Genomic DNA, 13,656 nt, shown 5'->3' with positions numbered 1-13,656 from the left:
TCGACAGAGCACGTGTGATAGTGCGGATCGTAGTCGAGTAAGCAAATGATGACGTCATGTTAAAACACGGAATCTATAAAGGTTGTATTTTTTCTCGAGGGAACGGGTTCTGGTTTCAGAGATTCACAAGTTGTCTATGAAATCTATGCCTCGACTGATTGCTAATGTCAGTAGCCACTTCTTTCTGCGGAGTGCGGCATGCCGTAATGAAACTAAGAATGAAACTTGTCAATTACAGTTCGTATGAAGGTATCTTTTCCATCGCCTAGCTAGATATTGCTAATATTTATGTACACTTGTAATAGTACCGTACATAATTTGATCACTATTGGTAATTGGTACATACTGTGTTGAAGCACGTACCTCTATGGGATTATGGCAGGTTACATTGGATCTACGGTGACTATCAACTGCAGAAATACTGTAGGACATTGTCAAGGTGTTGTGAAAGAGGTTGATCAAAAGTCGCAGACAATAACTATTTCAAATCCATACCGAAATGGAATCAAACTAACAGAGACTGAGTTAACTCTCCGTTCTTCTGATATCATTGAGATTATCATCATAGATGCATTGCTGGAGAAATCGAACCAGCTAGAAGAGAGCACACCCTCTAAGAAAGAAAAAAAGAGAACTGAAAGTAGGAGCGATGAGCCCAGAGAATCGCCTATCAACCTGAAACTCAACTCATCACGGAAGCAATATCCTAAATTTAAGAAAGGATTATACAAGAAAGACGATGAGTGCTTTGGTACTGATGTTACGGATATGATGGAAGAGTTTGACTTCGCAAAAAACCTTGCTCTCTTTGATAAAGCCGCTGTCTACCAAGAAATCAATTCCGGGAGTGATGGTGAAGTCCTGACACCTTCGAAGCACAGAAGGAGAAAAGTGGAAGAAAAATACAAGCATGATGAGTTTGTATTACAAAAGGGGCCTGTTGTTTACCGGCAAATAATCACAAATGAGCCTCGCGGTACTGGCATCGAAGAATATTACACCGACGCTGGTCTTGTCGTTCCCACCATCTCCCATGATACGTTGAAGCAGATTTTACACGCTGCGGAGTTGATGGGATTCGGTGCTGATAGACAGGCTGAAATATTTGGTGCTAATGCCAGTTTGATGTCCCTCTCGCTGCTGGGAGGTACCAATCGCCTTCACCCTAAAAACTCTCATCAACCTCCATCTGTGCTTGTTATATGTGGACCCCATCGTACTGGGGCGCAGGGTATTGCTACAGCTCGCCACTTGTCCAATCATAATGTGAAAGTAACTGTATTTTTACCCCATTTTGTCAAGATTCATCCCAATTTGCAAGAGGAACTGAGATTGATTTCTTTAACGAATGCAGTGATCATAAATGATTATTCCCTACTTCCCGTGACCCCGGTTGACTTGATATTATCCGCCATGAATGAAGATGACTGTGGCATTTCATCCCAACAATCGTGGTATCGGCATGCGGTACAGTGGTGTAATGAAAACAGGGCTCCGCTAATGTGTCTCTCACCACCTTCGGAGTCATCACCTGATCTGCATATCAAGTGGTCTATTTGTTCAGGGTTGCCTTTTTCATTCCCTGTCGAATACGGCACCTTGTATATGGTCGATTTGGGGATACCTGTGCGGGCTTTTGAAAAAGTTGGCATACAATATCAATCACCGTTTTGTGGAAAGTCATCTTTGCGCCTGAATCGGAATAAGTGATGTTTCGTGTTGGTTTTATGCTGTATTTTATACATGACTAATACTTTTTAATGATTCATTTTAAGGGTCTGTGACTGCCACAGAGTACATGCTGTCCTAGCTTACTGATGGTGAACTTAGAACGACGTCCATAATGTTATATTTGTGCACTATGTTTCATGTTGTAGCAAAATGATATGATTACAACTTGCTGTCAACTTTTTTTTACTTTTCTCTAGATTCTATCCTTTGTATAACCCACGGATAGTGTTGTATAAATTTTTGCTACAATGATCTGAAAATCTCTGATTAAGTGGTAGCCTTGTAAGAAGATTGTTGAAGTGGACCACCATCTGTACAGGATTGAAATGAAAGTTATATTTCTGAAATGCCCAGACTGTTATTGGTTGAAAAGAAGACTGCGATATGTCAAATTATGTTACTTGTCACTAACATTTAACAGTTACTCCACATATACTGAGCTTATATTTGAACCTGTCATAACCGTTGTTGACTTTATGTCAAGATGGTTCGGCTTTATGTTTGTACTTTTGGTATCTGTTTTGATATCATATGTTGTGATTACATATTATGTAATTGTTATTCCCATATTGCTTGATCAGCATTCGCTGATATACGCCATGATCACTATACTGTATGGTCACTATTTACTGATTATGATTGTGTTCCATTATTACAAAGCTGTCACCACAGATCCGGGTCAACCTCCTAAGGAGGCTGCTGATAGAGCCGTGACGTCCGTTTGTAAGAAATGTATCTTGCCGAAACCTCCTAGAACGCATCATTGCAGTGTATGCCAAACATGTATTTTGAAAATGGATCATCATTGCCCGTGGATCAACAACTGTGTCGGCCATTTCAATCACCGGTATTTTATATCATTTTGCATATTCATGTGGTTAGGCACGTTTTTTGTAACCACTACGACATGGTCTGCTTTTTATGATTGTTTCCACGTTTCAACCAAGCTACAAGGTGCTAAAGACTGGATTGGTAGTCTGTATTCAAATCCCGACTTCGAAGTAGTTAGTATGCAAAATGCATCAGAGAAAAGATCGTTGATGTCTCATCTTGTAAGTGACAAGTATAAAAATGATGGTGTTTTTCCGTTGCAATCGAATTTAATTGACATGTGTTCTGGTTCAAGCGCTTCCTTCAGAACGAACGTCGTGTTCTTATGGCTACTCTGCATGGCCGTTACTGCGGCATTGGGTACTCTGACAGTTATCCAGTTCCGGTTGATTAGTTTAGGAGAAACTAGCATTGAAAAACTTATAAACGACAAGGAATATAAAAAAGCGAGAAAACTTGGATCTGTTTACAGAAATCCATATCATTTGGGATTTTTACGGAACTGGGGTACGATTCTTCAATTCAAAGATGCCAAATCGTTCCTTTTTAACGTAGTTCTCCCAAAAGTTATGCCACCGATAGGAGATGGCCTTACATGGGAGGACCATTTAACTGCAAATTATAAAGATCAATTACACTCTACGATCGCTAGTTCATGAACTGAATTCATATTGTATGATCGCTGTCACTGACATGTATTATTTTTACGATATGGTATACAATGCAATGCTATTTTTGATTGGTAATATTTTCAGTGTTGAAGAGATACATTCGTCTCGTGTTTTGTTCAAGTTGCGTCTCAAGGCTCTGTTGTAATCATGAAAAATCGTCCTATTCAGTGTTTTGATATTTCATTCTCAGAGATACATGTTTTTTTTGAGTCATGGACGATGTACTGAGTAGGCAAAGCTTTTGTGAGCGAATTTCAACCACGCTTCTTCAATTACTCAATGAAAACTATGGTGTCGACTTAACATGCAACAAATGCTTTGTGCAAAGAACGCGACATGCAGATTTGAGAAAGAAAGGCGACTTCCAAATTATCAAGACAATGTTAGCGATTCTTGAGAAAAGGTATGCTGCGATTGATGACGAAGGGAAAGCTTTCGAGCTTCGATTGAATGAATCCCTGTGTCTGTTAATCGAAGGCAGTCGCGTATGGGAAATTCCATTGAAATCCTGGAGCAAAAATGACAGAGGATATATTCTTGATGTGGATAAGTACAAAGCATTCTCGTATATACTACCGAGAGTGTTGAATCTGTCGTCAGCATCGCAGCCTACTTCTCAAGATCAATATATTTTGTTTTGTCACGTGAACGCGAAGCCTACCTTACACGACTTGAGAAGCCTATTCTACTGTGAAGTAATGCAACGACATTTTTCAAACACCTGTCGAGTATTTCTATCCAAGGATAGTGAAGATAACGATACCTTTCAAGATATCATTTCCAGTCTCAATATGAACCTGAATTTCATCAGTCTTACCCGTGAGGAAACTCCCAAACAAACTACAACTATTCCAATTCACTTTTCTGATTGTATACAGGAGTCCGACGAAGCTTATCAATGTTTACAAGCGCTGCGTCACAGTAGGATGACTACGGCTTTTGCTTCAAAAGTCATCAACAATTATAAGAACTTAACGTGCTTTGGATGTAGGGAAAAGGTGTCCCAGTCTTTAAAATATAAGGTGCAATGTTTTCATATTTGTAACCAAACTAACACTGTGGTGGTTCAGCAAACTCAATTATTCTATGCGTGGCAAAAGGATTGTGAGCGTGACAATCCTGTGGATTTTGGTCAAGACGATAAATATTTTTGCCATGCGGGAGTTCGTAACGCTGCCAATATTACTCTCTCTAATTTTCTCGATATGAGGAGAGAACAAATTAAAGAGTCCTTCGAATCTAAACTGCAAGAAAATACTGATGGTGAGCTGCAAGTTTGAAGTGTTCATTCAGGTTGCTATCTACATCAAATTGAAATTCCAGGAGATGACTGGGACAATGTATTCAAGAAAATGCGAGCGGCAGTTCTCAGGCTGGAATTCCTGAAAAATTGTAGCAAAAGTCAGATTAAGCTTGAAAATCGATTGTCGACCGACGCCATCTTCATATTGTACAATTATTCTCGAATTTGCATGCTTCTGCAAGCATTCTCTGCAAAAGTAAACCAAGGTATGCGTGTTTCCTTGTGGTGTGACATGACAGCTACACTATGGTTTAGTTTTCTTAATCATCTGTAAAACTAGATTTTAGCCCACGCCATCCAATTAACTCCTACGTGGCCTAGATGTCCTTGCACCTAACTAGACTTCCCATCTCTACTTGTGATTCCAGACACAGCTGTATGTTTGCCCAGTGCCGGTGCATGTTCAGTAGCAGGTGATGTAGCTCACCTGCTACTTGATATCACAGAGCTTGAATACTTGTACTGCACAATTGCACATCATTCTATGGTATTGTGCATATTTCGCAAGTTTCTATTGCAGGTTATTACCCTGATGTTGCAATAGAACACTTGGATTACAATTGCTTTCGCGAAGACGCTGAGTGGCGGTTGCTCATAGACTATCTATGGCCATTCAACGATGTTATTGATAACACAATTCCCGTTTTTGAAAATCACAATGTCGTATTAAACTGCCACCATGTAAGTATTATTATTATAAATGCCATAAATAGGTGAGGTAACAATATTGTCTATTCATGTTTTAGTTGACTGAATACCTACACCAGTTTTGCCGATCTATCAGCGCTTACTATTCACGTCATCATATTCTGGTCGAAGGTTTGCCTCATCTGATCCCCACCGTGTCAGCCCGGATACTTTTGATGAGAGCTGCCAAACGTGTGATGGATCAGGCTTTTCGGTTGATTGGTGTTGAACCAGTTTCAATGATGTGATTTGAGTTATATTGGGGCTTTAAAATTAGGTTCCATACTATTACCGAGAATGCTATTACCGAGATGGACTTTACCGAGAACGGACATTATCGAGAACGGACATTATCGAGAACGGACATTACCGAGAACGGACATTACCGAGAACGGACATTATCGAGAACTGACATTACCGAGAACGGACATTATCGAGAACGGACATTACCGAGAACGGACATTATCGAGAACGGACATTACCGAGAACGGACATTATCGAGAACGGACATTACCGAGAACGGACATTACCGAGAACGGACATTATCGAGAACGGACATTACCGAGAACGGACATTATCGAGAACGGACATTACCGAGAACGGACATTACCGAGAATGGACATTACCGAGAATAGCCAATGCCTAGAATCTAGCTTAATCTAACGGACGTTGTCGAAAAGTTTATACCTGAGAATCGATACCGAATGTGGCAACACCTTGATGCACACACACGACCTGTTCAGATGCATAACATGCCTGCATTGCATATATTGCATTCTCAGTAATGTCCATTCTCGGTAACGTACGATCTCGGTATTGTCCTTCTCGGTATTAGCATTCTCGGTAATAGTATTCTCGGTATTGACCGGACACCTTACAATTGTATGTACTGGAAGTAGATAGTCGAGAGCGTGTTGGGCGCATTTGGATGATGCTGCTTTTAGTCTTCACTGTGTAGCTGTTAATACAGTGTCTATACCAGTGGTTCCCAAACTTTTTCGGTGTCAGGGCCAAATTTAGAATTTCATAGCACGGTCGGGGCCGCACGAATACCAGGGCAATTAAACGGACCCAAATGTCATCAAAATATGAAAATTGGCATTGTTCCGATCAATCACTTGACGCCATTGGCCATTCAGAACAGTCGACCTTTGGAGGCTATTTCGGAGTAGTTTTATTGCCCTGGCGAGATTCCAATTTGCATTTTTGTAATCAGTGCGAAACTAGCTTTTGATAAAGACTGGACCTATCAAATTATGCGGACGCTTCAGTCGTGAGCTATAGGACTACCAATTATGCTGCCTTCGGGGCGATTTAGAGAGACAGGTTTTATCGCCGAGACGCGCGAAGCGCGAAAATTTTCTGTAATTCATGATTGAATCGGTCAATATGATCGGGAATTGCATATATATTGCCATCAATTTTTATCCTGTCTCTGCTCACGTAATCAGTTTTACAGGTAGAGCCGAGGGAAGTGTGCTTGAAAAGGTAGGGCTCCTCAATAATAATTAAACATCTTCGGACGTAGATACCCGTTGGCGGGAACGAAACAGCACTTCGTCAGCCCCCCGCCCCCCAAAAAAAAAGTAGGGTTCCCACAGGGTGATAAACCTATCCCTATCACCTCATTCGCTTTTCCCACGAAACTAGTTGTACTGTTAAGTGAGCCAGCGCGAGGCGCGAAAATTTTCGATAATTCTTGATAAAATCGGTCAATATGATCGGGAATTGCATATATATTGCTATCAATTTCTTGTCCTCGTTGCTCACGTAATCACATTTACCGTTAGAGCTGAGTGAGGTGTCTTGGAAACTGTAGGGCCCATTAGTATGATTCCGTAACATGTTATTTCGTGACCTCCTGTCTGCTATATCAAAAAAATATAGAATCGCCCAAACAGGCTCTTAAACTAAGAGACGCACACGATTTCAAATTGGTAATTCTTCACTGGAATATAATTTTTCCCTGTGGGATGGTATTTGTCTCGTGAGGTTAAGATTGCCAAGACAGTGACAGTATTTTGTATATATAACGACGTTTTCGGTCAGCATAAAGGCAGTCCTGTTCGGCCAAGGTTTTCTCGCTTGGTGCGTCGTGGCGCGGTTAAAGCTAACGCCGATATGCCCAATGCCCATTTTTATAAATCTTGCACATTTTTTCTTGGGGATGAGTACCCAAAAATCAAGATATTTGGCAGCATGAAATCACGCCTACAGCAAAAAAAAAATTGAAAAAGATGCATAAATTTTCCAAAAAATACTCTATAATTTATGAATACTTGCGTCTATAATTTATGCTAATTCACGAAATAATTTTGAGCCCCGTTCGAGCTCGCCCCCCCTCCCTTCATTGGGGGTTTGGCGTGCGGCAGTTACAGTCCTGTCTTTACCTATATCTATAGCCACTGCTCGTTCAAATGGACGTAACGATAGCAGTTTACTCACGACTTCCCTGCAGTCTTAATTAAAAACTCCAGACTCCAAGCCAAGCTAGTGTATTTTATAAATATAAATTTAATTTTTTGTCACAACTCGATTTCCTAATATTTTATGGGGGCCGCAAGAAGGCTAGCTGGGGGCCGCATGCGGCCCTCAGGGCCGCACTTGGGAATCACTGGTCTATACAGAACTCCAGAGAAAGGGGCATACAGGGAAAAGATGAGTGAAATTTTAATATCAGAACTGGAGACAAGGCTTCAAGGACCCTCAGAGGGGCCATGGGTAGTTGGGTACCTAGCTGCATATAATATGAATAAACCCAAGAACTGCAATTATAAGTGATTGATGTTGTTGCAAACCACGCATAATTGAACTTTGTGGTGACCGCCGCAGAATGAGACAATGGCACTAGCTTATTTCCCGACACAATCGAATCATTAGGTCCTTCACAGTTTTTTAGTCTTCGTCGAGTTTATATCCCAAGTCGTTCCTCAGTTTCCTTATAATTTCAGCAAATCCAAGAGTGGTTGAATGAGGTACAACCGGGCTTTGTGTTTTTTTCTCCAATATACATCGACGGACTTCTTGGGCTTCATATGTTAAACCCGCACTGTTGATGAAGTTGAACTCGAAGGGTACTTCCGGCAGTTCAAAATCGTAAACTTTGTCTTTGACAGTGATCCTGGTAGGGCACCAAAATGGCATATGGATTCTTATGTACCCTTTAGATCCAGATATGCATGCTTCATTTGGCATGTTGGTGAGAAAAGAGCATGCGAGAGAAGCAATTTTTCTTTCAGAATACTTGAGAGTTATCGCAGCCATTTCATCGACCCCATCTTGATTCAGAAAACCACCAGCTACAACTTGTGACGGAGCTTCATCAAATATGAATTGAGCCAGTTGTATCGGGTAAATTCCCAAGTCATATATAGAACCACCGCCCATATCCTTACTCAAAAGCCTTTTCACAGTACGAGCATTTATACCAAACGTGGCTTGAACGTGATTCACTTGCCCTATTTCACCATCAGCAATGCACTTTTTAACCATTTGGTAGGCTGGAAAGAAACGACTCCACACTGCCTCCATGAGAAAGAGATTCTTTTCTGTAGCCAACGCAGTGACCTCTGTAGCTTCTTTTACAGTCAGGCACATGGGTTTCTCGCATAAAACATGCTTCCCTCCGTTGAGCATCATTTTTATTTGTTCGGTATGTTTCGTATTAATGGAGCCAACGTACACGACGTCCACATTTTCGTCTTTTGCCAGATCACTGTACGATCCGTAGGCTTTGGTTACTTTAAATCGTTCAGAGAAGTCTTGGGCGCGTTCAAGAGAAGAAGCCGCAGCAGCCGTGATAATATGCTCACTGTCAGGCAGGGCACACAAACACGCAGCAAAATCGGTCGAGATTTTGCCAGTAGCACATATTCCCCAACGCAGTGCCATATCGATGTCTGGAATTATTTAGTTACTTTCTGAACTGAATGTTAACATAAGCAAATTAGCGCAACTGCATACAGGTCTACATTTACTTACTGTTATGTTGCTTAGTCACACGTGAACTATTACACGGTTACCGTATAGCAAGGATATCTAGAACTCCTATCTATATATCCCTGCCGTATAGTATGGAAATGCCAAAGGTGCAGTGCACAATGCACGCACAGAGCATACACATTACGAATCACTTGCAGTAACCAACGAAGCGTGCAGTAGCTGATGGAAGAATCCACTGCGCTATTCGCACCCCTAGCGTGGGGTGTTGGTTCTCATTTTGCCTCTTGCGGATAACATTGTTCGTCGTTGGATAATGGATTTATAGAATAGATAGATATATGTTGAATTTAGTAATTATAACTAGCTAGAGCAATCAGGGATTTTAGATTAACATCTATATTTGATTTGGTATCATTTTTAAATCCACGTCCGAAGTCCAAACTCGGTAATGGTTGGAATTTGTTCAAAAGTCGCATTGAAGATTACAAATGATGAAAAATTTCATATGCATATCCAAATTATGCTTAAAATTTATTATAATTCCATGTCCCATCGAAATTTATCGGATCGGTGATTTCCATCTGTTTATCCCCTGTTCTTTTTAGACATGCAGGTAGGTCATGGTTGAGCGAGCTCGTCATTACGCAATTCTCAGTCAATGTTGAGTTGAGGAGACGAGGCGAATCCTACAGGGTTGGTTCGATTGGTTTGAAATAAGGACAAATATGTTAGAAATGAGGTGAGTCTCATGTCAGAAATGAGGATAGTCATGTCAGAAATGAGGATAGTCATGTCAGAAATAAGGATAGTCGCTATATTCACTATAAAGTCAGTTACAGTACCAGGCACGACTTTCTAGTGCTGCTAACCCAGTCCGAACACATCCCAGACATGATGTCCAAACACGCCCCAGACACGATGTCCGGGTATCAACACAGGCCGAACACGCCCAAGACACCATGTCCGAATGGCAACACAGGCCGAAAACACCCCAGACATGATGTCTGAACACGCCCCAGATACGATGTCCGGGTATCAACACGGGCCGAACACGCCCAAAAGACACCATGTCCGAATGGCAACACGGACCGAACACGCCCCAGACACGATGTCCGAGTGTCAACTCAGATCCGAAAACAACCCAGACACCATGCTTGAATGGCCGAACATGTCCCAGACACGATGTCCGATTGGCAGCACAGGCCGAACACACCACAGACATGATGTCCAAACACGCCCCAGATACGATGTCCGGGTATCAACACAGGCCGAACACGCCCTAGACATCATGTGTGAATAGCAGTACAGGCCGAACACCCCCCCCCCCCCAGACATGATGTCCGAACACGCCCCAGATACGTTGTGTCCGGGTATCAACACGGCCGAACACACCCAAGACACCATGTCCGAATGGCAGCTCAGATCCGAAAACAACCCAGACACCATGCTTGAATGGCCGAACATGCCCCAGACACGATGTCCGATTGGCAGCACAGGCCGAACACACCACAGACATGATGTCCAAACACGCCCCAGACACGATGTCCGGGTATCAACACAGGCCGAACACGCCCAAGACACCATGTCCGAATGGCAACACAGGCCGAAAACACCCAAGACATGATGTCTGAACACGCCCCAGATACGATGTCCGGGTATCAACACGGGCCGAACACGCGCAAAAGACACCATGTCCGAATGGCAACACGGACCGAACACGCCCCAGACACGATGTCCGAGTGTCAACTCAGATCCGAAAACAACCCAGACACCATGCTTGAATGGCCGAACATGCCCCAGACACGATGTCCGATTGGCAGCACAGGCCGAACACACCACAGACATGATGTCCAAACACGCCCCAGACACGATGTCCGGGTATCAACACAGGCCGAACACGCCCAAGACACCATGTCCGAATGGCAACACAGGCCGAAAACACCCAAGACATGATGTCTGAACACGCCCCAGATACGATGTCCGGGTATCAACACGGGCCGAACACGCCCAAAAGACACCATGTCCGAATGGCAACACGGACCGAACACGCCCCAGACACGATGTCCGAGTGTCAACTCAGATCCGAAAACAACCCAGACACCATGCTTGAATGGCCGAACATGTCCCAGACACGATGTCCGATTGGCAGCACAGGCCGAACACACCACAGACATGATGTCCAAACACGCCCCAGATACGATGTCCGGGTATCAACACAGGCCGAACACGCCCTAGACATCATGTGTGAATAGCAGTACAGGCCGAACACCCCCCCCCCCCCAGACATGATGTCCGAACACGCCCCAGATACGTTGTCCGGGTATCAACACGGCCGAACACACCCAAGACACCATGTCCGAATGGCAGCTCAGATCCGAAAACAACCCAGACACCATGCTTGAATGGCCGAACATGCCCCAGACACGATGTCCGATTGGCAGCACAGGCCGAACACACCACAGACATGATGTCCAAACACGCCCCAGATACGATGTCCGGGTATCAACACAGGCCGAACACGCCCTAGACATCATGTGTGAATGGCAGTACAGGCCGAACACCCCCCCCCCAGACATGATGTCCGAACACGCCCCAGATACGTTGTCCGGGTATCAACACGGCCGAACACACCCAAGACACCATGTCCGAATGGCAGCACAGGCCGAACACACCCCAGACATAATGTGTGAATGGCATCATAGGCCGCAGACACAATGTCCGAACACAGCCGAGACACCATGTTTGAATGGCCGAACATGCCCCAGACACGATGTCCGATTGGCAGCACAGGCCGAACACACCCCAGACATGATGTCCAAACACGCCCCAGATACGATGCCCGGGTATCAACACAGGCCGAACACGCCCAAGACACCATGTCCGAATGGCAACACAGGCCGATAACACCCCAGACATGATGTCCAAATACGCCCCAGATACGAAGTCAGGGTATCAACACGGGCCGAACACGCCCAAGACACCATGTCCGAATAGCAACACAGGCCGAACACACCCCAGACACGATGTCCAAGTATCAACACAGGCCGAACACGCCCAAGACACCATGTCCGAATGGCAACACGGACCGAACACGCCCCAGACACGATGTCCGAGTGTCAACGTCAACTCAGATCCGAAAACAACCCAGACACCATGCTTGAATGGCCGAGCATGCCCCAGACACGATGTCCGATTGGCAGCACAGGCCGAACACAACCCATACATGGTGTCGGAACGCCCCAGACACGATGTGCTATTGGCAACACAGTCCCAACACCCCCCAGACACGATGTTAATAAGGTTGGTCGTGTTTGAAATAAGGTCAGTCTAGTGTTTGAAATAAGGATAGTCATGTTAGAAATAAGGATAGCCATGTTTGATATAGGGATAGTCATGTTTGAAATAAGGATAGTCTCATGTGTGGAATGAGGATAGTCATGTCAGAAATGAGGATAGTCATGTCAGAAATAAGGATAGTCGCTATATTCACTATAAAGTCAGTTACAGTACCAGGCACGACTTTCTAGTGCTGCTAACCCAGTCCGAACACATCCCAGACATGATGTCCGAACACGCCCCAGATACGATGTCCGGGTATCAATACAGGCCGAACACGCCCGAGACATCATGTCCGAATGGCATCACAGGCCGAACACACCCCAGACATAATGTGTGAATGGCATCATAGGCCGACCACATCCCAGACATGATGTCCGAACACGCCCCAGATACGATGTCCGGGTATCAATACAGGCCGAACACGCCCGAGACATCATGTCCGAATGGCATCACAGGCCGAACACACCCCAGACATAATGTGTGAATGGCATCATAGGCCGACCACATCCCAGACATGATGTCCGAAGTCGCCGCAGACACAATGTCCGAACACAGCCGAGACACCATGTTTGAATGGCCGAACATGCCCCAGACACGATGTCCGATTGGCAGCACAGGCCGAACACACCCCAGACATGATGTCCGAACTCGCCGCAGACACGATGTCTGAGTGTCAACTCAGGCCGACACGCCCCAGATAAAATGTCTGAATGGCATCATAGGCCGAACACGCCCCAATAACTTCGCTATCTCGTGTCGCAAATTTATAAGGTTGAACTTACTTAATACAGCCATAATGCACATTTTACCTCATTTTGACGTGTCGCAAGCAATAAAGCACAAGTATGTTTTGGAGTGTAATCAAATGTATTGCAAACAAGAATATTCATGAATGCTAGCTAGGAGAAATCTCAAGATCATGCGTTGTCATGCAAATATTTGTGTAGTCCAGTGGTTCCCAACGTGGGCGATTTGTCGGTCCAGGGGGGCGAAAATAGCCAAGGGGGCGATAGGGGGGCGAAAACGGACGAAGGGGGCGATAGGGGGCGATGGCGCGTTGAAATGGCTATATTGGCGTCCATGACCGTAACTGCCACACCCAAACCCCAATTGGGATGGGGGCCCGAGATCGAAGGAGGCCCACAATTCTTT

At 44.3% G+C, this 13,656-nt stretch overlaps 4 protein-coding genes across 4 annotated transcripts; 3 read left to right on the top strand and 1 right to left on the bottom strand.

The window, feature by feature from the left end:
• The first annotated feature begins 183 nt into the window (after nt 1-183).
• Nucleotides 184-1,929, top strand: LOC145450063 (enhancer of mRNA-decapping protein 3-like). Its single transcript, XM_080328540.1, has one exon. It carries the CDS (start codon nt 376-378, stop codon nt 1,708-1,710), a length of 1,335 nt encoding a protein of 444 aa, XP_080184666.1. The 5' UTR covers nt 184-375; the 3' UTR covers nt 1,711-1,929.
• A 128-nt stretch (nt 1,930-2,057) lies between these two features.
• Nucleotides 2,058-3,424, top strand: LOC145450064 (palmitoyltransferase ZDHHC16A-like). The gene has a single exon (XM_080328542.1). The coding sequence runs from the start codon at nt 2,058-2,060 to the stop codon at nt 3,219-3,221; it is 1,164 nt and encodes a 387-aa protein (XP_080184668.1). The 3' UTR covers nt 3,222-3,424.
• Nucleotides 3,425-3,445: 21 nt separating this feature from the next.
• LOC145450061 (uncharacterized) lies at nt 3,446-6,650 on the top strand. The gene is made up of 4 exons (XM_080328538.1): nt 3,446-4,496; nt 4,557-4,742; nt 5,057-5,217; nt 5,283-6,650. Exons 1-4 carry the CDS (start codon nt 3,446-3,448, stop codon nt 5,469-5,471), a joined length of 1,587 nt encoding a protein of 528 aa, XP_080184664.1. The 3' UTR covers nt 5,472-6,650.
• A 1,052-nt stretch (nt 6,651-7,702) lies between these two features.
• On the bottom strand, nt 7,703-9,178 carry LOC145450065 (trans-1,2-dihydrobenzene-1,2-diol dehydrogenase-like). Its single transcript, XM_080328543.1, has one exon. It carries the CDS (start codon nt 9,112-9,114, stop codon nt 8,119-8,121), a length of 996 nt encoding a protein of 331 aa, XP_080184669.1. The 5' UTR covers nt 9,115-9,178; the 3' UTR covers nt 7,703-8,118.
• Between the last annotated feature and the right edge of the window lie 4,478 nt (nt 9,179-13,656).

The sequence above is a fragment of the Botryllus schlosseri genome, chromosome 11, assembly GCF_051294905.1.
Source record: "Botryllus schlosseri isolate E-star chromosome 11, Bs_hap1, whole genome shotgun sequence".
NCBI classification, from domain to species: domain Eukaryota; kingdom Metazoa; phylum Chordata; class Ascidiacea; order Stolidobranchia; family Styelidae; genus Botryllus; species Botryllus schlosseri.
Note: the sequence above shows the minus strand (reverse complement) of the source record. Positions and strands in the feature narration are given on the sequence as shown.

What these genes read in the sequence shown, in the direction of transcription:
- LOC145450063 (XM_080328540.1), top strand. Translation starts at nt 376, where the DNA reads ATGGCAGGTTACATTGGATCTACGGTGACTATCAACTGCAGAAATACT.
- LOC145450064 (XM_080328542.1), top strand. Translation starts at nt 2,058, where the DNA reads ATGAAAGTTATATTTCTGAAATGCCCAGACTGTTATTGGTTGAAAAGA.
- LOC145450061 (XM_080328538.1), top strand. Translation starts at nt 3,446, where the DNA reads ATGGACGATGTACTGAGTAGGCAAAGCTTTTGTGAGCGAATTTCAACC. An exon ending in ACTGCAAGAAAATACTGATG is followed by an intron (nt 4,497 to 4,556) that starts GTGAGCTGCAAG and finishes TTGAAATTCCAG; the next exon opens with GAGATGACTGGGACAATGTA. An exon ending in TCGTATTAAACTGCCACCAT is followed by an intron (nt 5,218 to 5,282) that starts GTAAGTATTATT and finishes TTCATGTTTTAG; the next exon opens with TTGACTGAATACCTACACCA.
- LOC145450065 (XM_080328543.1), bottom strand. Translation starts at nt 9,114, where the DNA reads ATGGCACTGCGTTGGGGAATATGTGCTACTGGCAAAATCTCGACCGAT.